Source organism: Amblyomma mixtum, chromosome 5, assembly GCF_055824585.1.
Source record: "Amblyomma mixtum isolate Tamu chromosome 5, ASM5582458v1, whole genome shotgun sequence".
Lineage (NCBI taxonomy): Eukaryota > Metazoa > Arthropoda > Arachnida > Ixodida > Ixodidae > Amblyomma > Amblyomma mixtum.
The window spans coordinates 170,233,324-170,257,273 of NC_143016.1; the positions used below are offsets into that span (position 1 = coordinate 170,233,324).

The 23,950-nt window shown below is 47.1% G+C and overlaps 1 protein-coding gene across 2 annotated transcripts in view; it reads left to right on the forward strand.

Annotated features, from left to right (window-relative positions):
* The window catches only part of LOC149344666 (uncharacterized), a 42,168-nt gene that overhangs the window by 13,865 nt on the left and 4,353 nt on the right, over window positions 1-23,950 (forward strand). The window contains exons 4-9 of one of the 2 annotated variants that reach the window (XR_016283214.1): window positions 1,379-1,540; window positions 5,511-5,641; window positions 9,346-9,448; window positions 11,820-12,031; window positions 13,415-13,503; window positions 15,693-15,776. Coding sequence is in view for 1 of the 2 variants with exons in the window: in XM_089546326.1 (XP_089402452.1) it covers window positions 1,379-1,540; window positions 5,511-5,641; window positions 9,346-9,448; window positions 11,820-11,951; window positions 13,415-13,503; window positions 15,693-15,776 (701 nt within the window). In the remaining variant the exon portion in view is untranslated. The remainder of the gene's footprint in view (window positions 1-1,378; window positions 1,541-5,510; window positions 5,642-9,345; window positions 9,449-11,819; window positions 12,032-13,414; window positions 13,504-15,692; window positions 15,777-23,950) is intronic. The other variant, XM_089546326.1, reaches the window with a different exon arrangement.

The following is a 23,950-nucleotide window of genomic DNA, read 5'->3' on the forward strand; positions in this document are numbered from 1 at the left end:
AACACGCGACAGAGCGTCCGCTGGGGCATTGTCAAAACCCGGCACATGTCTGATGTCGGTCGCGAATTCTGCCACGTACGAAAGGTGACGAATTTCTGGAGGCGAGAATTTACTGCTCCCCGATTTGATGGCAAAAATGAGCGGTTTGTGGTCGGTGACGATGTGGAACTGCCGACCTTCTAGGAGGTGCTTGAAATGCCGCACGGACATGTACATGGCAAGAAGTTCACGGCCGAGAGTACTGTAACAGCTTTCGGCAGCGGAAAACTTGCGGGAGAAAAAAAGATAGAGGACTCAAAGCACCACCCACGAGTTGGTGTAGCACGGCTCCAACACCGGAGTCGGATGCGTTGGTTACGGGACGTAGGGGTGCATCAGGGCGCGGATGGGCAAGGAAGGCGAGGTCGGATAGTTTCGCTTTGGCGGCCCGGAAAGAATCCAGAGCAGCTGAAGACCATGTGAGTTGTTCGGAGTTTGTGTTCCTGCCTTGAAGCATATCTGTCAATGGTTTGAGGAGTGCAGCAGAGTGAGGGATGAAGCGGCGATTAAAATTGATAAGGCTGAAAAATTCACGGAGCTTGCGGATTGAAGCAGGCTGCGGAAAGTCTTGAATGGCTTGGACTTGATGGGCGAGGCCGGATGCCGGAGCGGTTGACACGGTGACCAAGGAAGTCGAGCTTCGACTTGCCGAATTCACATTTTTCTCTGTTGATGATCAGGCCGTAATCAGAGAGCCGTTGAAACAGCTGCCGGAGGTGTTGCAAGTGCTGCTCCGTGTCGCGGCTCGACAAAATTTGTCTTTTTCGACTAGTTATGTGCACTGTAGGGGTTGCTTTGCCTGCATACTTTCGAAAGCCCATGTATTTTCGCACGACGAAGCCAGATTTTGTCCAATCACAGCGGCGAGTGTAATCACGTTTTGTAAATTCTAAAAACTCATATGGCTATTACTAACGACCAGATACAAATCTGAAATTGTAACTTGGCGCCTAATTCTACACTATTAAGAAGTTAATTATCAAACATTAGTTAACCACCTCACTGCTTAAAACAATACACTGCTTTTCTGGTGTACGCCAACGCCGTGCCGCAAAAGCCATATTTTTACCCCAAAAAGCCTATTTAAAGTGTTTGCTGAAACACCCGGTATACTGCTCACGTTGGCAGGTGCATTGTCGCGAGAGGTTGCTCGGGAGGAGCAGCATGGGTCGCACAAACCCCACCGGTGGCAGCACCTGCCATCGCAGGACAGTGGTGCATCGCTTAACCGCTGCACCACTGCGCCAGGAGTAGTACGAGGACTCCTTACGATATATAAATGTAAAATCGAGAACGACCAACTTTTGGGTCCTTGGTATGTGCGTGTCGCCACTCGCAGGCGCTGGACGGCGTGGCCCGCGACGCATTCCACGTGGCCACCAAGGTGGGCCGCTACGAGACCGACTGCGAGCGCATGTTCGACTTCAGCGGCCGCCGGACGCTGGACAGCGTGGCCGAGAGCCTCGACAAGATGCGCCTCGCCCACTTCGACGTCGTGCAGGTGAGCGAGGCACGGCTCGTCGTCTACGTGTTGGGAAAGTTCAGGGTGGTCCATCTTCCAAACGAATTGGTCACCACTCGAACTTGAAGCGCGAATCCCACGATACGGCGCCTGATTTTGCCGCCCACTCACAAGGGCAGGTTCACTGATAGTGTTACGAGGCGGCCAGCCGAAGAATGAGACGTGGTGATCCGTGATAACAGAGAAAGGGTGCCCAAACAAGTAAGGGCGGAATTTTGCAATAGCCCAAACCAGGGCGAGGCATTCCTGCTCGGTGATAGAATTGTTGCGCTCTGACACAGAAAGGAGACGGCTAGCGTACGCAATAATAGCTAAAGAGCCGTGTTGCTCCACCGTCAAGCGGGCAACCGGACCACTATTTTCCTGACAGCGCGTCAGGAGAGAAGTTAAGAAATAAACGAGATCTTGATATCACCAAGAGAAGGTGCGCATAAACTAAATGTTGTTTAGTTCAGCTGGCAGTTATTTTCAGGGCATCTGGGGTTACTTTTAGATTGACTGCTTGAAACATTTTCACATCTAGTAAGACGATGTAACCATCCACTGTTTATCGCTTCACGTGAAAGGTTTTTTTTTTATTCCCTGCATTACATCTCTTTGCTGCGAAAAAAGGGGAAAAAAGTGTCATGACGGAATGAGGGAGACGCCCTAGTTGCAGTCGCAAGCTATGCGGCTTAACACCCTGCCTATCAAGTCAGGCACGCTTTGCTTTCGTCACCGAAATGTTTTGTGACGTATACAGTCCTTTCAGCATAGTTAATTCAGAGAGGCGGGCTGGTAGTTGAATCCGTAGTGCAACTGCGCAAGCCGATGATGACACTAGGTAAGGCTAAATAGAGAGCGCAAGGCGCGGATTTAAACTAAGACTTGCTACTCGGCACGTGAAATACATGTAACCAAATGCAAGCCAAATATAAACGAACAGCCATCACGATAGCCTGCTATGCTGACGTGTGTCGCACTTTCTGTCATCAAGATACCGGTACACTTTACTGCACAGCGCTTGTCCTGACTCTTTCTTCTTCACTGTGTCTTAGATGGCTTGCGTGGTTTCACTATGCATTTCTTTCGAGGCATCGTGTGCGCATCAGCTAACAGCAGATCTGTTGAAGGACGGAGGGGAGATTGTGCTAGGAAAACTAGCCACACTGTACACGCAATTCCTAATGACCTCTAGCGTACCAGAAACTTGAAAAAACGCTAACATGAGCATGATCCATAAGAAAGGAGATGCCAAAAAATTGAAAAATTACAGACCGATCAGCTTACTGCCCGTTGCCTATAAGATATTTACTGAGGTAATCGCTAAGAGTCAGGACAACCTTAGATTTCAGTCAACGAAATGATCAGGCAGGCTTTCGAGAAGGATACTCGACAATAGACCATGTTCACACTGTCAGTCAGGTCATAGAGAAATGCGCATAATATAAGCGACCCCTATATATAGCATTCATTGATTACAAGAAAGCATTTGATTCAGTAGAAACGTCAGCGGTCATGTAGGCATTGTGGAATCATATTGTGTCGAAGAGTCTTATGTGAAAATATTGGAATATGTTTATAGCGACTGCATAGCTACCATAGTCCTCCATAAAGTGAGCAATAAAATTCTAATAAGGAAGGGTGTCAGGCAGAAAGACACGATCTCGTCAAGGCTATTCACCGTGTATTTAGAGGAAGTGTTCCGAGGCCTGGATTGGGATCAGTTGGGGATAACAGTTAATGGAGAATAATATCTGCGATTCGCTGACTATATTGTCTCGCTAAGTGACTCAGGGGATGAACTACAAAGCATGGTAAATGACTTAGACTGGCATAGTAGAATGGCTGGTATAACAATCATTATGGAGAAAATAAAAGTAATGTTCAATAGCCCCAGATGGAATCTGCCGTTCACAATTGGTAGCAAGGTGCTGGAAGTGGTAAGGGAATACGACTACTTAGGGCGGGTAATGGCCGCTGATCCGGATCATGAGAGGGAAATAACAATAATGATAAGAATGGGATGGAGCGTATATGGCAGGTTTCCTCAGATCATGAATGACTGTTTACCAATACCCCTCATTAAAAAGAATAGAAGATATGTATCTTACCGGTCCTCACCATGGGGCAGAAGCGTGGAGGCTAACGAAAAGGGTTCAGCTTAAGCTAAGGACAAAGCAGCGAGCTATGGAAAGAAAAATGATTGGTGTAACGTTAAGAGACCGGAAGCGGGCGGAGTGGGTGAGGGACCAAACGCGGGTTAATGACATCCTAGTCGAAATCAAGAGGAAGAGAGGTGCTTGGGCAGGGTATGTAATGCGAAGGCAGGATAACCGCTGGTCCTGAAGGATAACGGAGTGGATTCCAAGAGAAGGCAAGCAGGGGGCGGCAGAAAGTTAGGTGGGCGGATGAGATTAAGAAGTTTGCGGGAATACGTTGGCCGCAACTGGCAAAGGACAGGGTTAATTAGAGGGACATGGGAGAGGCATTTGCCCTGCAGTGGGCGTAGTCAGGCTGGTGATGATGATGATCATGTGTTCAGATTGAACCAAAAAGAGAAGTTTGCACGGAGAGATCATCCATGGCGTGAGCTTGAAGCGCACGGTGACGATCTAAAAATTATTTAGCACTAAGCGATAATGACTCGCGACCAGCAAGTTTATTTTTTGCGTTTCGTAAACAATTCACGGAAAAGAACGCTCAGATCAAGGTACAGTACATTTATGGATTGAAGCAGTTAATTGTGCAAGGACAGTAGTGTCAAGCACAAAACGCATAAATACGGCGAACGAGAGGCCCCCATAGCCGGCGTACCAGCACTAGAGCTGGCCCAGCTGTGGTGGCGGGTTTCTTATTCCGTCACGTTTCAGGCCACGGTTGAAAACACTGTGGTGCACAGAACGAAGTGAAGTTGTCCATCTGAACAAGCAGGCTTCCATGCCGTGCAGACTGTGTGGGCCCAACTAGAGCAGGGAAATGAGACGCTTAAGAGTTGACGTTATACTCCTTTTGATGCATGACGTTTTAAAGGTTTCCTCTCGACTGGTTTTCAGCGGAAATCTCAGATATCGCAGTGTTCACCCTTTGAACCCTCACAATAAACGCAAAAATTAAGTGTCCGGGGACGGCAGTTGGTAAAGATGGTCCATTTTTTAGGGCGACTTGCAAATTATTTATTAACATAGAAGATTGAACTTTAAGACAGATATCTGTCTTAAAGTTCAATCTTCTATCTTAATAAATAATTTGCAAGTCGCCCTAAAAAATGGACCATCTCTGATTTATAGCTAAGTAAGACGAGACGGCAATAGCGTTAATGTCCATATTTAGGCCCTTAAAAATTGACTCCGTCATCGCTAGAGGCTTGCCCAGCAACGTCTAACATGTCCAACAGCCGTGGCGTCTGGGCTCGCTTCTCTCCCTCCCCCGTGACCTTCTCTCCGTCTGCCCTCGCTCAGTTGTTCGCGGAGCGACCGCTAAGGGGCGCTACGGTAGCGTATCAAACAGTATCGAGCATTAGGCGGATTACCTTGGAATTTGTTAATGATTTCGCCTTGACAAACTGCATTCTACAACCGACAGATTTTGCGCAAGAGAATCAACCTGCAAGTGTTGAATTTAAACTTTCTGAAGATTTTGCCGGAGAGTACTAACTATTGTAGTGGAATGCTCACAAAGCATGCACATGCACGGTTTGCATATCTTCGCTGTGCAATGCGGCGGCGCCAGCGGCACAACGACAAATTGTATGTCCTGAAAATTCAGTGCTGGTAGTCAGTGGGAAGGAGTTAAGGCGTGAAAGCGAAAGCATGCTTTATAGTTTTGAACGTTGCCTATTCACATTCATGACGAGGATGCACTCTAGTTCATCAAGCAGGCCGAGATGTCATTCACTTTGTTAGTGCAGTCTTTCTTTGATATGGAAACTATTCTGAAAATATCTGCTTTGATTTCGGTCTCTCTGCAGGTTCACGACGTAGAGTTTGCTCCCAGTTTGGACGTGATCCTCAAAGAGACGCTGCCGGCCCTAGAGAGTCTTCGACAGGCGGGGAAAATACGCTATATTGGCGTCACCGGGTACCCGCTGCACACACTAAGGTAAGGATACCGGGCCTGCTGTTTTGAATGTAGCTTCTAACGAAAGTGAATGGATCCGAAGCTTTGGAAAGCGACGCTGACACAATTGCTAACTCCAATTTCTTTACTGCTGCGCTTATCCATGCGAGTCAACGTTTGTAGAACTGAGGAATTCTACAGCGGAGTGATATGGAAGACAGAGTTATAGCAGTAATGACCGGGGCTTCATTCGACAACAGGAGAAAGCGTTGTGAATTAGGGGTATACAAGCTAACAACAACAAAAAAAAAGCGGCAGGCGGCAAGGAGAGCTCATGGCCGCAGTCTACCTGTCTTCTGTGTTCACGAATCACAGCATTAAGGGGATAGAAATGCAGGGCAAAAAGTTATTTTGCTAAAAAAACTAGATTTTCGCTATGTATTGTTTGCAAGCTAATAGGGAGTATGTATTCCAAGTCCGGTCGTGATCTGCGCAGTAGTAATATAGAAAATGAAATGTTTTCCTGTGAAGGCTGACACGTGATTTGGTGCCACCGGCAGTGCCCAAAAACGCCGCTTCAAAGTGCGGCAAAGTAGCAAGCCAGTTCGGGCATTTGCAAAGACTAGATTGGAAACGCAATAAATAACTTGGGGGACACTTGACGCAATTTAACAGTGGAATAGGAAGAAAAAGCCTCAATTGGTAAACATTTTTTTCAGCGGAACTCAACATTCCCATGTTTATGAAATATTCAGCAAACAATACGAAATTTTATGTCTAGTAGAAAACGGAAGTGTTACGGTAAACTGTCCTGTGCTGGAAAAAATTATGCGCAAAAACCCGAACTTTCAATTTTTTTTCTTAATACTACCATTTTCACCCGAATTTGAGCTCGAAAATAATGTCTGGTTTTTACACCCCGAATAGAGAAAAAAAATTAGCTGCGGTTTGACTACTGCTAAACCTGGTTAGAGAGCGAAAGCTGTGGCGTATGGGGCAACTATACGCGGCTTGGCGTCGGTAAGGTTGAGTGCGTTCTCGACACTGGATAGACAGCGCACCCACCCTACCTCCCTGGTAGGTGGCAGCATGGTTGATCGCAAGAGTTTGTTCAGTCTAGTGGTGCAAAACTATATTGCCACCGCGGTGGCCCAGTGGTTATGGTGTTCGGCTGCTGACCCGAAAGACGCGGGTTCGATCCCGGCCGCGGCGGCTGAATTTCTTTGGAGGAGAAATTCTAGAGGCCCGTGTGCTGTGCGATGTCAGTGCACGTTAAAGAACCCCAGGTGGTCGAAATTTCCGGAGCCCTCCACTACGGCGTCTCTCATAGCCTTAGTCGCTTTGGGACGTTAAACCCCATAAACCAACCTAACCAACCAGCAAAACTATCGATAGAACTATCGATACTAGCGATAGTTGAGTCACTATCGAACTATCGATGGTAAAAAAAGACTCAATAGTACTATCGATAATTAGTTCTTTCGATAGTACTATCGATAGTACTTTCGATAGTTCTATTGATATTGCTATCGATAGCCGTATCGATACTACTTGTCATATATAGTACTATCGATTCTATAAAATCAACCATGCATGCCCACTGCATCCTAAACTTGGTTTCCCGAGTGTGTGGTATGGAGGTAATGGTACGAGTAACTGACAAGACTCGCCCGTTTTCGCGGCCTACGCGTCACCGAGCTCTGCAGACGTTCGCTACGTAAAGTTGCTGGATAAAATGTTAGCGTGCGAATGTACTAGTTGCGAAGCATGAGTGCGAAAAGCATTTATGCAGCGCTTACGTCAGCAAGGCGACGTCTGCAGTGCATGATAGTGTCATGTAAGCCAGCACAACTTGTGCTCTTTGTTCTTTCATCGGATGCAGTTCCAGGTATTTTTTCGCACTGTAGCGGTGACGTTTAAGAACCACAGCTGGTCGAAATTTGCCCGGAAACCTCCACTATAGGCATCCCTCATAGCTTGAGTCTCTTTAGGGCGTTAAGCCTCATGAGACTGTGAAAGCAATCAGGTATCGCAAATGTTTTGGTTATATATCGGTGGCCAACAAATGCATAATGCATTGTTACTATTAATAGCCTTACAATCGACAGTTTCACTATCGATAGTAATACTATCGATTCCACTATCGACAGTTATACTATCCATAGTAGAATCGATAGTAGACTATCTTTTGAGTCAGACACGCGGCACTGCTGCATTAGGCCGCAGCGTTCATTGGGTGAGCATTATAGTGATGCAGAACTATCGGAAAGTTGACCATCGATAGTATCGATAGTTTTTTTGACACTATCGATAGCGTAAAAAAACTATCGATACTATCGATAGTCAACTTTTCGATAGTTTTGCACCACTGTAATGCTCACCCAATGAACGCTGCGGCCTAATGCAGCAGTGCCGCGTGTCTGCCTCAACATTGTCAGCGCTAACTGAAGCAGCCCCTATAGCCATAAACGCGATTCAGGCGTCCACTGACCCAAAGGCGCAAGTTATGCGCACTTCCTTTCGTTAAAATCGTCGGAGTGTAAAACATTGTCATCGCCAACGCCAATGAACACAGTGAACGACGACGGCCTATAGCTTCAGTGCCGCGTTTCTGCCACAACGTTGTCAATTACAACGTATGCAGCGCACATTTGTCACTACGCCACCTAGCTTAAAGCACGGCTGAGGTGTCAAGCCCGGCTTCTTTCAGTCTCTCCGATATCTGCCGACGAATCCCACCGGGCCGCCCCTTCTATATATACGATGCAACACCGGCTCCTCCTCTGCTGTTGCAACGCGGTTTCACCGGCTCCTCCTCTGACGTCGTGCCAGATGGCGCGGCGAGCGACGCTGCCAGCTGCAGCGGTTGCTAGGCCACCAACGGCCACAGCGAAACGGCGAGAATACAGCCAATGTATAGCTCTCGCTACAAAAAAATAAAACGCGAAGGAAGGGCCCAAAATATAATGTACCACTTCTCTAGTCACATTGGTCGCCGCTTTGACGAAGCACCGACGCGCACGCTCTCAGCTCTTGTCGTGCGTTAGAGTCGGTCAGTAGCGGTGTTTACATCCCATGACAGGTAGAACATAAACGATGGGTAGAACAGCCGGCTGATATGCTAAGAAGGATGGCAAACATTCAAGGTAACGTGGAAAACATTCCAAAGAAGTGGTGTTACTTTAAACAGTTTCCATAGCGTGAGTCTTCAGCATCGCCTTCCGCGCATATTTCCTGCAAGAATATAGCAAAGAATTGAGAGTGCTTCACAATCACGTGCAATATTGACACACGTTGAAATCGGTCTCATCATACGCCGCTCACATTTTTCGACAGCTAGGGATGAATGGTGGCAACTTTTTCCCTCTAAGATATGTGTGCGTGTGTGTGTGCTGTGTGTGCGTGCGTGCGTGCGTGCGTGTGTGCGCGTGCGTGCGTGTGCGTGCGCGTGCGTGTGCGTGCGCGTGCGTGTGTGTGTGTGTGTGTGTGTGTGTGTGTGTGTGTGTGTGTGTGTGTGTGTGTGTGTGTGTGTGTGTGTGTGTGTGTGTGTGTGTGTGTGTGTGTGTGTGTGTGTGTGTGTGTGTGTGTGTGTGTCGCTGCGGCTGCCCTCTGAGCGCGTGGCTTTCGTTAGCTTCTGCCGGTGACCTCGGGCTGTCCTCTGAAGGGGCGGCCAGTTGACCAATGTTTACAAATGCTTGCCTCGTTCTGTGTTTAAACGGCCATTTCGCTCTGACGCGGACATCCAGGGAGGTGATTGAGAGGAGCCCCGTGAAAGTGGACACGGTGCTGAGCTACTGCCGCGGGACGCTCTTCGACGACTCGCTGGCCGAGCATATGCCATTCTTTCAGGTGGGTTACCCACTGCTCTGCCACCCTGGAGCTGCCACAGGTATACAGTGACAGTGCCCGTCATAGTGAGGTCTCTCAACGGCCTCTGCTGTAGCCGAACAACACAGCCGAGGTTTCGACGCAAATCCGATTCGTCAACCATCATGGAATGAAATAAGGAAGCAGTAACCACTAGTTATCGTTAAAAATAAAGAACCTCTTGAAACCGCTGCGAACTTCTTGTTCACGATGAGGGTGACGTTTCCGGTGACATATTTACACTCAAGGGCGTATAATCTTGCAGACAACCGCCGGAAAGCTGACATCCGGCAAGCGGTTTTTTACACAAGTGACGCTGGCTTCTAAGTTTGTCTGAGTGCACGTGTGCAAAGCACGAGTCACATCCTTTGTCAACACCCGAGAAAATTCCTGCAATTCATGATCACTGGATGCACAACTTGCTTCTAAATTTTGGTTTACCAACTTGTTGAGGGAACCGTTCTCGGATGTCCCTCTGTACTCTTACAGATCTCGCACAACGGCCTGCTATACACGCAGACTTATGTTGTGCGCTTTGTCGACAACGGGAGCTTTGGGCTCAGTCAGATGATCGAAGTACAGATCGTTGTTCATTGCCCTGAGATAAAATTGGCATTGCGCTGTACCTGGACATCTACAGATGTGAAGGCGGTTGCATTGTTCCAATTCAGCCGCACGTACACAAATGCCTCAGATGAGCAGAGTTCTTCCAGGTACTATGACGCCTTCTTTGCGCACGGTACGGAAGCAGTTGTCGTCCTTTTGTGCCGGAGTGAAGGCTTTTATTCTCGCATCTTCCAGTAGTGGCAACGTTCGCCGTGTGACCGGTATATGCGCGCTGAACACTGTGCCGAGCGTCTGCCTGTGTATACGCCGAAATTATGCTAAAAATACATAGTGGTATTTTTCGTACCCAGAAAGTGTGCTCAGCTTAGGAACATTAAAGAAAATGCGGCCTGCTAGTTTTCAGTCTTCCTGCAATGTTTCCACGCGGTGACGGCTAGATCGACTGAAATAATTCCTAGTGAAGAGTCCCATGACGTCTCAAAAAATCATAATGTCCTCTGCATTCAACATAGGTCTCATATTATTTCAATAAACGCTGTAGAATTCCAAAATAACTTTGTTCGTCCTCGATAAAAGGCTCAAGGCTTAGTGGGCATAGCCTGAAAGTCGGTGCAACGGCGACCTCGTATAACCAAATCAGTCGTACAGGAATCCCGGACTCGTGAATTTCAGGAACACATTGAACTGCTGGGGCTGAGCCACTTGTGCAGACGAGGCGCTAATAAAGGCTGTTTACGGGGGCACTGGTTTGAACAGACCCACCGGCTGTTCTTGCAGCTTCATCGGCAGTCTTCTTGTGAGACCGTGCGATAAAAAGGTGCAAACTTTGCCTTCTTCGATCGAACTCAACATTTTGTCACTGTGCTATTACGGTGGAGCAGTAGGGCAGGGTTATTTTTATCCGCCTTATTAAAGCAATACGTTTACAGGTTGTTTTTCGGGTATCGTATGGCTCCTTTTTTCAACCACAGCGAAATGGTTCCTGTTCCACCTTTTAGAAGGCACCCATGTCGCGCGAATGCGGCCTTCATATGGGATATTCATGGCAGTTGCCTCACCGTACTTTCTCTACTCCGCATATCACCGCCTTGTCACGTAGCTGATCTACGTTGAAATTCAGGCCTCGGCAAAAAAAAAACAAAAAAAAACATGTGCTTCGGCTGCGTTAGGCATTGAGGCGAATAGGTTAAAAAGAACCTGTTTATTGTCTTGAGATCCTCCTCGTCACCCACAGGCCTACAGAGTACAAAAGCTTCTGTCCTTTGCCGCAGTCTGATTTTCGGCGTAGATAACTCAACTGACAAAAAGCGTGCTACAAGACTTCCTATACAAAGGATTTCATAAACCATCAATTTCATAGCCCAAGCCTAAAAACAGCTTGTGCGGCTCGTTCTTTTCTAAAAACTTAAATGCGAAATGTAGCATTTCGTTTTTGTATCAAATATACTTTCGCGGCCTCTCCTTTGCGCTTGACACGACCGTGCCTCACGACACAGTATGCACTGCGACAACTCTTTCAGCCAAAGCAGAAATATGGGCTCGTTGGTTGGGATTAGCGTTCGTCCTGTCTGATTCTTTTGTATTCCACGTCTTAAGTGCTAAACTTACGTTTATAATGAACTCTTCCAGGCTTCACTGTGCTAGACCAGTTTTTGGAGCCGTTCTTGTTATCCACGTTCAGGACAAGGGTCGCTGTGACTTGTTGCCCGCTACTCTCTTTGGTTTTCCCGTTTGTTCGGCCGTCTGCTACCGCAATCAATAAACAGGCATCGCTGCATGGACGCAGAGTCGCCGCTTGGGCGTGGCGAACGCGGCGCCTCTGGGCATGGGTTTGCTGACGTCATCGCCGCCACCGGTCTGGCATCCGACCCCCGAAGACCTGAAGAAGGCCTGCGCTGAGGCTGCCGCCTTCTGCAAGGTACCCTTCTTGCACGTCTTTCTCAAGCACTGTGTCGTGGACACTCGACGATCTGGACAGGCTGCGTTTCAGCGTAACGAGTAAGCTACACATAGACTTGTACAGGCCACTGCGCTACATTTTACCAGGGATGAAAGGATGTAACGCAGAGAACAGGTGCGTACTACCAACCGGTTCATTCTTCCTTCCGACCAACGTCTATATACCAGACTAACATTTTTGGTGATCACAAGGCGAGGTCAAGTGCCCATTTTTCTAAGCACACAGCCAGAAGTTCTGGACAAGCACATTTTTCAGCAGGAAGTTGTTTAAAGGCGCCCTTTCTTCATATATCGTAAGATTCCACTAACCCGCCGCAGTGGCTCCGTGGTTACGGCGCTCGGCTACTGAGCCGGACTTTCACTCCCACCATCCTACCTTCTTTTACGGCATGGCTCGGGTGTCCACCGAAATGCGAGACAACTACTGCGCATTTCTTTTCCTCAAAAACGAGTTTTCGATTTTTTTTTTCAATTCCACAATAACAATCAATAAATCCACAGATCAGCCCTGGGCAGGCTTACATTTTTTTGCTATTAATTACCGTTTTTGCTATTGCCAAAGTCCTTCTCCATCAGTTTTCTTTACTGCATGTGAACAACAGACAAACTTTAAAAGACAGATTGCCTTCAGTACCAATACCTTCAATATTTCCTACAAGAGTACCTTACGATAATCCACAGTGGCTCCACAATCAAAACTGATCTCCAAGAATCCTGGATTTCTCCCTCCCTAGAAAAGTTGGACTCGACAGAGCCGCACGCACCGGCGGACTAGTGGTTTCAGCGTCCTCCTAGTACACAGGATATACGCAAGGTTCGATCCCCAGTGGCGCTGGACAGGGTTTCTGAATATCACCTAGATAGAAACGTAGCGCTGCGGTAGTTCATCCACCTTGGAGAGGTGCAAAAATGCCGGGAAGATGAAGGTTTCGTATTTGGCTTGGCTCTGGTTGCGGATGAAACGTGCATTCAATCGCGCCAGTACGACTCTTCTCCAGGCAGACCTGCAAGAAATGCTGCACAAGTTTCTATACGAGCCTAGCATCGAACTTTCACTAGCTGTTAAATTATTGAAGAACGGAAAAACACACTGGAAGAGGAAAGCTACGCGGCGCCACTATCGATTCCGGGGCATAATCCACGTTTTCGGCTCAGCACTAGCCAAGCCAATCACAAAACCAACGAAACGTTGCACAAAACCACATCTTCCCGGAATGCCATTGATAAATCACGCGCTCTTTAAGAAACTCGCGGGACCTCTTTGCCCTGTAGGTGAGTTTTAAAAACTGTGGCGCCGGGTGCTCACCGGTTTTCCAGTGCGTACGAGTTTCCCCTTTAGGTTTTGCTCCTCGGAAACGAAAGAGCGAAAATATGTTCCTGTAGCCAATGATCCTACCCTGAGCCGCAGTATGCATATCCCAGGAGTCCGGATACAGCATCGAGAGGCTCGGTTTGCGGTACAGCCTTTCCAAGTTTCCTGGCGTCCACACGACTATCATCGGAATGAGCAGGTAAGCCAGCCAAAGATATCTGCACTTTGTTTTAGAGGGCTTCCGGGTCATTCGTCACCGAAATTTGTAAGCTGTGGTCATCAGTAAAAGTTGAAGGGTCCCAAACAATGCTTGGACATTATAAATAAACAAGGGCTGCGCGTAGAATAGAATAACAGGCCAGATTTGCTTTTACAAGCAATGAACCAAACTCGAAAAGACACCCGAGAACATGCCTCTGGACTTAGACTTCTTAGAAAAAAACAAGCGCTTCTTAGTCATACTTGGTAGTGCTTACTGGCAGCATGCTTATGAAGTGTCTCCTCTCCGAGAGGTCCCTCTTGTACGACAAGCTGCAGTTTTAGAACGATAAAGCTCTCCACATGACCAGGGGCGATAAAGAGGATTATGTACTTGCTAAATGCGGCTGTAAATTACGTTTTAATCAACATACCTCAGAGCAGCCTAAAGGAAGTTGGCCACCTAGACCTATGAACAACCACATTGAATCGCATTATGGCAGGTGGCAATTGGTACACTGAACCGCAGTTAAAAAACAAAACATACTGCCGGTCAGAATGCCACTTTCGGTACTGGCGAGGCTCGAAGAGAGGAATATATTGAAGGGAAAAGGCAGCACCTTATGTTCTTGTGAACACATCGGTCCGTAAGTTGAACAAGGTTTGTGCACTGAGACGAATTTATAGACACGTCACATACCTTTGCGTGTAGGAGGCTATTGAAGGACGCTGGTATAGGTTGTACAAGTTTTTTTTAATTATTTGATACAGATTTTTTTTAAGTCATGAAAGGTACTTCGATGAGGTCCGTGCAGGTTAATTATGCACCAATGTGGCTTTATCTACGTGCTGGCGAAATTCTTATATTTGGCGAAATTCGCTCAAAGTCAGCGAACAAAAATTTAAGGGGCCATATCTAAAGCGCGATAAACGGTACAAGATGAGAAGAAACATGCGAAGACGAGATGAGAAGAAACGCATGTTTCTTCTCACCTTGTCCCGTTTATCGCGCTGTAGATATGGAACATCGTCACCAACTCGCACAACAACCTACCTTTGAGGGGACACTTCAGCTCCACCCTAAGGGCATAACGCGACAGCGGGTTAGTGCCCATATGTGCTGAAGCAGAATTGGTCGCTCTCTGCTTAGCATTTATAGACCCCTGGGGTCCCTATACCACGCCCGGCGCAGTGGTTCAGCGTTTAAGCGACGCTCCACTGTCCATTGCCCATCGGTGGAAGGTGCAGCTACCGGTGGAGCTGGTGCGACCCAGGTTGCTCTTTCCAAGCAACCTCTCGAGACCAATCATTTATTTAACTGCATCCTGCTAAGGTTGGCAATTTGCTCACAACCCGGTGGGGAGGCAAGGTCACGTGACCTGGGTGGGCCACCTGCCCCTTAGTTGCTTCCCTGGGGATTTTTCATGGGTTTTTAGCTTATGGTCAACGACACCGATAACGGACGTCGATGACGGCACCGGATTTTTCGCGACACGGGCTCTTGAACGTTATCGCCTATGAATCAAACACGCAAAATAAAGAGCGCGCGAACCAAGACCGATGAAGACTTCGGGACGCCGCGCGGTTCCCTCGTGTTATGCTCTGCGGCGCAGTGCCCCAGCCAGCATCTGGACTGGCGCGGTCGGGCACAAGAAAACCGAAGCAGGGAACTGGTTCCTCTGCGCACGCTGCTGTGTTCATGCGGAGTGGTTGGTCGACTGTAACGCTGCGTCGCTGCAAAGCCGCCCCTGGCCACATGCAAAGCTTTCCGCTTCGGCTTACGCAGAAGCCCCATTCCTTGGAACAAATCATCAAGGTACCTAGTTGTACTCATCGTGCCACAGAGCGGCAATGGGAACAAGGCACATATAACGCCACGCGCGAGCGAAATAACGCTGGTTACACCGGAGGCTACTGGCGCTGAATATGTCGGCGCCAGCAATTTCCTTGTTGAAAGATACCAGGTACATGCGGCTTCGGGACCTTTATCTGTGCAATGCATATGCGCTCTGCTCAAATGCGGATATGCGAAATGTGAACAAGTGCGAACGTCGTCCTGTCCACTTCTCCTGTGTCCTTGCGCTTTCTTATTACCAAACCATGCACCAACTAGCCCAGCAAGAAGTTCGAATTGAGTACCTTCCCAAAAGTGTTCATTTGAACTTTGCTTGGCTTCTTACTCCATTTCAGTACGGACGTGCTGCTGAAGAACATTTTGTGCGCCGGTCCTGTCAGCAAAGAAGAGGACGACTTCGCCCAGCTCGTCAGAGACAAGTGAGGCGACCGTCCTTTTCTTTCCTCTTCACAGTGGCCCCTGTCTACAAAGCTCCCTCCCTTCCCCATCCTCTCTTTTTCTTCCTGAGCTCTCTCACCGATCCGAAATAGGCGGAAACACGAAGCTTGCGTTGTCAGTATTCGGGCTGAAACAGTGCCAGTGGCGTCCGGCGGCTTATCCTCCGCTCTGTGGGCTGCGATTTCGGCAGGCACACTACAGCCTAACAAGAAAGGGTGCGTCGATTGAAAAGCGAAAATGGAAACGTCTCAGACGCGTTTGCCTGGAGACCGCAAGCGACGCATCGCATCCATGTAAGCTGGGATGGCGGCTATAATTGAATAATGGAATTGAGTGGGCGAGTTGGTTTTCCATCTTGACAGTGAAAGCGCTCAAAAGGACAAGGACGACAGAAAAGGAAAGACATGTCAAAGGAAAGACATGTCTTTCCTTTTCTGTCGTCCTTGTCTTTTTGAGCGCTTTCACTGTCAAGATGGGATGACGGCACAGGAATCGAGCGGGATTGAGCGACTAATGCGTGAAATGGCTTTTGGTTTAAGGGGCAGTGAAAGCAAAATTGATAGATAGCTGTAGAGACGAGCAAGGGAATACAGGGGCATTGGTGGCGTAAAAGCAGAATGGTGAAATTGCTCGAAACGGCGCAGAAATCGGATAGCCCGAGTTTAGAAGTGGATTTCGATCACTAAATATGCAGAATGCTTACTTTCGGCAATGAGGTATATTCACACCGCAAAGCGTACTAACTTGATGCAGTTAATAATGGGAGGACTAGTTTTTTCTGCCGCTTAAGTTTCAATGGGAATGGTCGAAGTACTATGGCAGTTATCTGTCGCGTGTCACCATAACGTGGCCAAGATTTAGTCCTGCCATCTCTGCAGAGACAACTGTTTTGCCGGAGAGAAGAAACCGTGCTCCCCCTTCCATCCCCTCTTCTGCCCCTTCATGGTACTGTGCAGTGATGTCAGTGGCACAGTGTAGTCAAGCCAAACAGGTGACACGATCAGACGACGTTATCAAGTACTTTTTTCTGAATAGAGGCGGTAAGATTTCAGTCCTGAGCAAACATCCTTGACCAAAAGCCGATGACGCGGCTTCTGTTGCAACGTCCGTGTGTGTTTGCGTCAGTTTCTTTGCAGTTGTCGTTTCATCACCCGCCATATTCGGACTGCTAGCTGCAGTAGCAACTATCCACTATGCTCCGACGGTGAAGACATTTCCATATATATTCCATTTTTTTTCTGACATTTGGTTGCAATTCTCTTCTAGGAGCTGTATAGAAAGTAGGCAGCTCAAAACCCGGTGGGCAGGTAGTGACGATGACACAAGGTCACGTTACCTCTCTCGTCCAATCATTAATCTAACTGCCACCTGCCACGGTGAGCCGGTCGCGATGACGTCAGAAGGCCGCATGATCTCTCTCGACAAATAAGATTGTGATGGTGTCACAAGATCACGTGAGCTGTCTGGACTAATCAACGAATTTCATGACACTGGACATCGCTGGGGTTTTGGTGTCACAACTAAACTGCTGTCGCATGAAAAAACTTACAAGTGCAGTGGCAAGTCATTCAATGCCTTCTTTATATGCAAGAACATCTTCGAGTTCCTTAGACTGTATAAATGCCAGAAAAATACCCGCATATCTTCTGTCTTTTTATCATCCCAGGTAAATGTGCACAAGGCATTTTACTGCGGTACTGCGCTTGATGGATGTATGTATGCGCCTGTCGGCATTAGGGAGCCGTTCCGCGCATTGGCTATTGACCCTTAGTGAAGATTTTCGTTTGGAGCTAAAATTATTGTTGCGGTAGAGGTCGGCTTTTATGCGTAGCCTTTAGTCACTTTTATTCAAAATGTTTTGTGAACTGGTATACATTGGCCATTTTTTTTCTTTCATGATATGCGAACATCTCTCGAAATTTTCCTATCTTCTCTAAACGTCTGCATTTTATCATTTTTCTTTTGATTGCAGTTCTGCACTTAATCTTTAAATGTTTAAATCATTCAGAAAAACATTCATGTTATTCTATGAGTTTAGGCCTTATAACGTTAAGCAAAGCCGAAAGCTGGGCAAGTTGGATAACGTTTATGATGAAAAAAATAGCGCGAAAGGACCACGAGGGACAGAAAGGGAACGACGTAGACAAGCGCTAACTCGCAACTGGGCGAGTTATTGCTTAAACGTTTATTGCTTAAACGACGTTTATTGCTTAAACGACGTGGCACGTCGAGTTAAGCACGAATACGTGCATTTCACGCAGATCGGGAGATATTACGTTTTTGAGTGTACATTCAAAAACAATGGTAAAGCGAAGTTTTCGAATCAAGCTTGTTTTGCTCTAAAACGACGTGGCACGTCGAGTTAAGCACGAATACGTGCATTTCACGCAGTTCTGGAGATATTACGTTTTTGAGTCCATTCACCAACACTGGTAAAACGAAGTGTTCAGATCTAGCTTGTTTAGCTCTAAAACGACGTGGCACGTCGAGTTAAGCTTTCGTCGAGAGAGAAAACGCTTTGAGCGGAATGGTTAGGTACAGAAGTTGGCAGCCCTGCTTTCCAGTGAAGCGTATGACGTTGTCAAGCGCCTATTCGACGACGACAAGTCACGTTCAAAAACATAAAACAAGCAGCCCCCCTACTCGGAAGCCCAAGTCAAAGGAAAAAAAAAAAGGAATTGTAAGCATCATGCGCCACTCATCGCTATAGGGAAGAATCAATTCAGCAAAAAGACTCGTTATCGAAAAGGATATATCAACGCAATGTGGAGACAAAAAAAATCAATTTCACAGTATGTCTTGGTAACAGAAGGCATGCTGACCCACAGATTTTGACATTTCCTTATACGGTATGCCTCCATAATAGAGAGGGTGTTGGGAGGGTGACTTCGAGGGTGACTTCGTTCTACGTTTATTGCACTTGGATCCCCCGAAGCTCTCATCAAGTCCAATAGAGTAAATTGCTGGGTTAGTTGGTTCACAATGCACAAATGTGGAACCAGCGAAACAGACGCAGGACAAGAACAACAAGGAGGCAAGCCCACAAGACCGCTGGACTCATGAAGTTGTAAGTCCAGCGGTGTGGTGTGTGTGTGCCTCCTTGTTGTCCTGCGTCTGTTCCGCTGGTTCCACCTTTGCTCTCACCAAGTCCTGTGGCCTGGTATAACACCACCCGGACTGCCTTCAACTTGGTGTTCATCGCTGCTCTGCGGATACATGCATGCCCCCGCGCTGCCGCCCGCAAGCCTCGGTTCCACAGTGGCCTCCATAATTGCCCCTCGGGCTTCCCCGCTGATTGGTGGCCATCTTGTGATTCCTCTTCGCGCTGCCGCTTCAGCGGAGGTCTCCCGAGAACTTATCGCTGCTGTGCGCTTCTACTTTCTTCGTGCGGCGGCCGCTACTTCCTCGATCCGTACTCCTGTGTCATTTGTCGGCCCTCAGCTTAATCTTGCCGCGCAAAGGCGGGCAGTTCCCCTCCTCGAGGTTGCCGCGGTGGCGGCTCTCTCCCGGCGGCCTTCTTGGGCGATGGTCGTGGTGGCGTCTCCGCCGGTGGGGCGCAGTTCCTGGAGTGGCTGCAGCTTCTCCCCGTGCCTCAGAGGACTGGTGTACCTCGAAGGCAGAAATCTCGGTTTCTACCTGCGGCTGTCAGCGGACTTGCCCGCTGCTGCAAACTACTCGTTCGCCTTCGCTGCTCCGCGCGGGCTACCGGGCGGATTGCCGCCTCGATGATTTTGTTCTTTTCGATGCGCGGCATCTCTTCCATCTTCCATCTTTCTTTACTTGCACTACTTCCGCTTTACTTCCACTTTACGTGGTTAAGTTCATGTAAGTTAGACCTAAACATAAATAAAACTAAATACCTGATTTTCAAACCCAAAGGCAGCAAAAGAGAAAATGACTTCAATTTAAAATTCCGAAATAGTGTCATAAACCAAGCCACGACAACTCGCTTTCTGGGTGTTACCTTTCATGAAAACCTACTCTGGGACAAGCACATAGATGCTCTCAGAATTGAACTCTCTCGCGTTGTTGGAATATTAAATAGGTTACGACACTATTTGCCAATATCGGTAAAAAACAAATTTACCACGCCCTCTTCCATTCGCGCTTAACATACTGCTTTCTTGTATGGTCAAGTACAACGCAAAGAAACTTGACTTATCTACAGTCTCTCCAAAACCGTTCAATACGTGCTATTGGAATTATTCCGAAAATAGAAAATTGCTCTCCACATTTGAAGGCTTACGGTATACTGGATGTTAGTAAGCTAATGAAATATAAAATATCCCTCGAAATAATGCGCCAGTATAAGTTGGATAGGCCAACATTTGAAGCTAAATACTGTAACAAATCTACCCCCTATGAACTTAGACAAGATACAGTGCAAATACCCAGATCACGTACGAACTATGGAGACCACAGGTTGAGTACACAAATTCCAAGACTTTTGAATCAATATCCTGCCATTTCTGAAATACTGTCTGCCAATCCATCACAACACAAAATAAAGGAAACAATGAAACTTATGTACCTTATGGAGGTATAGGTGAAATTTCCATGCATCATATGTATCCTGCTTTTTTTTTGTCGAAATGTAAGTATTATTTTTAAATGTCTAAATGTAAATACGCTATTTCCTATTTTGTCTGATTTATTTTATTTCTGATGTACGTAAGCTGGCATTTTCTTTGTTTGTATTTCAAGCTATTGTATCTTTTTTGTCTCTTGCAGATATGTTGTGCATACCTGTTTTGAATGCATTGTCTATAATTACACTGTTGTAATCTGTTTGTATGCACTTTTTACACGCGTCTTCAAGCCCTGTAAATAGTTAATTGCCTCCGCTGTCAAGGGTGGGATGGCCTCGTCAGGCGGGAAACAGCCTTTAGCCTACTCACCCAGGACAGAATGTTTTGTAAATTTTGTCCCAAATAAAAAAAACTAAAGAAACTTACTTACTTGCACTTTACTTGCACTAGTATATTGTTTTGGTCATGAAAATTTCTGTTTTTCATTGGTGAAATATGTGATGTCCTTGTGCGGTCAAAAATGACGTACACTATACATTAACCTTTTTTTAAACCATGCCCTCATGTAGCATTGTGTACCACATGAATCGGCAGCCGCCGCGGTGGCTCGGTGGTTATGGTGCTCGGCTGCTGACCCGAGAAACGCGGGTTCGATCCCGGCCGCGGCGGTTGAATTTTGATGGAGGAGAAATTCTAGAGGCCCGTGTACTGTGCGATGTCAGTGCACGTTAAAGAACCACAGGTGGTAGAAATTTCCGGACGCCTTCACTACGGCGTCCCTCATAGCCTGAGTCGCTTTGGGACGTTAAACCCCATAAACTATAAACCAAACCAAACCAAACCACATAAATGGCCATCTTAAGAGATGTCTTTGTTGAAGAAAGTCGTACAGTCGTAACACAAAGTAAAAATGTCGAAGCTAAGTTCTTTGGCCGTTAGCCAAAAGCTTAATTAGCGGAAGTTTGGTTCTAAAATTTGATTGTCACATTCTGGTTGCACTCGGGGCTAAAGGAGAGGACAGCGCACACTACGCTGCTCCGCGTGCTGAGGCAGCGATAGAACTGCTGCCTAACAGCTGCGAAGCCAGAACACGGCACCTTCGCGCCGTTTATATATGGTTTCGCTCTGACCGTTGCTTGTCATGGCTCCAAAAGCTTTCGGCGTCCTTACATGCTCTGGAAACACCTACCTAACGAAGCGACGGCCCCAAGTCGTTGATATCTCTGAGCAGAGAGCGGTACGTTAGCCAGTAGCGCTTAGCTAAGTGCTCGGGCTTTCCTATCTGCAACGGCGTGTGTGAGTTCGGGGATAAATGCCTCACAATCCACAGTCACTATGAATTCCTAAGATACCTTTGTCTCACCACGTTCCTGGTCCCAGCAATTTCCTAGCTTTCTGCTGGGACCAACTGCAACAACTAAGCCAGTTAGTTGTGACATGAATGCCAAAAATTATGACCTTTTTCGGTTAAAATCGAATTTCACGAAAATGAATTCGACGTACGTTTATCGGTGTTTTTCGGTTTAAATCGAAATGTCTAACCGCTAGCTGTAAACTAGAAGAGCGCTATTACGCGCACGAGGTATTGCGCAAGATACTTATTGGCAACATATGGCGTACCGAGTTCCTTTGTTCCGTGCATTTGGGCAGATCTCTCAGGCGGAGGGTACTCTACCTAGTCCAAGGCTTCACTGACCAGTGATGCTATTTAGCATGCACGCGGAACTCAGCGATTTCTGCACCATCACGCCCCGTGATTAAAATATACGTGAATACAACACAAACAAACACACGCACACACTGCCGCGCCATTGTTTGCAGTTTTCTCGTGGCCTATACTGTGCTTAAGCACAATAATAGGGGCGAGAAAACAACTCAGTTGATAATTTGAATAAGATTTTGGATGTTTACAACCGCTTTGGCCTGCCTCTTTGCGATACGACCTCTGTGGCCGTGTGACGAAGCGACTTTAATCGAATGCTTTTTTGCGCTCTTTTTTTGTTTTCTTCCTCAGAAGGTGAAGGTCCAGTCGAAACGAGCTGTTTCTGAGCCTGCCGCTGAACTTTTTTTTTTCTGTCTTTATATGGCGAAGAGACATCGAGACTAGTGAGCCTATTGCTTTTATTGTATGTTCTTGAGCCTTTCAAATGATATACATTCACATAATGAAATTGAAATCGCGAGAGGCGCGTGATATAAAAGGCAGCTACATGGTGTAACACGAATAGTCCATGGAAGATAATAGACGATTAAAAAAAATTATGTGAGTCCAGTATTCTTGAACAAAAATTTGATATTGGAGAACTGTAAGCTAGGTCTGGTATAGTAATATTCAAGACAGTGGTTCATTCTTCGGATATGTAGCAAATCTTTCTTTGATAGCGTTTCCATCGCTCGCCTCCAGCAGTTGCTTTTGAAGACCCTTTCCAAACGCGAAACTCTGAGGTCGTTTTGGAGTACCTTCAGAACAATAATCCTGGTGACTGTCATGTGTTCAGTGTTGACGTCGAGGATCTATATTATTCGATTCCTCATGAGTGTTTGCTGCGCTTTTTAAGAGAATGTATAAGTGAGGAAAATGATGAAGTGCGCTTCCGCAATGTTTGCGGTGTATCTGTTGATGCTTTTCTTGAAGTGCTGTGTATGTACCTCCGGTCTACCATTGTTTAATGGAATGAAGGTGTGTTTATACAGCGTTCCGGGATATGCATTGGTTCTCGCGTGGCTCCGCTGCTAAGTGACTTGTTCCTTAGCAGAATTGACAAAGCAATTGCAGGAGAGTTACCGGACGGCGTACTGAAAGTACACAGATATACGTGGACGATTACCTCGTTTTTGTAAAAAACGAAGAATGCACGCAGGATGTCATGAACACATTTGTCAGAAATGGTCATGGACTTGCTTTCACCATGGAGAACGTTAAACAAGGTAGGATTCAGTTCTTGGATGTGGGGCTGAGACTTGAGCCCGGACACGTTTGCTGGTTGTATTCGCCTCGCTCCGTAAAGCCCTTACTCAGTTTTCAGTCCGGGCATTCCAAGCTGGTAAAGGAAGGCATCGCCTTGTCTTGTGTTCGCGCCGCTCTGACCAAGTCGTGTGTCCATCGTATTGAGGAAGGAGTGCAAGGCCAAATTTCCAGGCTTAAGCACGCTGGTTTTCCTGAGGCAACTATTGGAAGGTTATGCGAAAGGTTGGTGGCCAAAATCAAATCGGACCACAAGCGTGTTCCTCAGGCGAATGAAGTCTCAAAGCGCCAGAAGATAGCTGTCATCCCATACGTCCACGCATTTTCACACCGTCTGAAGAAAGTGGGGCGAAAATTTCAAATTGATGTGGTATTTTCGTCTCGCAGAAAATTAAACAACATTTGCCGAGCTGTGCAGCGGAAGCGAGAGGCCCTACTAGGAAGGAGGATCGGTGGTGGTTGTACCACAGCACACGTAGAGAGGAGGGTTGAGTGCATCGAGGGTGTTGTTTATAAGATTCCCCTTTCCTGCGGTGGGTGGTATGTTGGCCAGACTGGGAGATGTCTAAACGAACGCCTGAGGGAGCACCATAATTCTTTGGACAAGGCAGCCGGTTCGAATTTGGCGCTTCACTGCAGGCAACCTGAGCACACGTGCGCC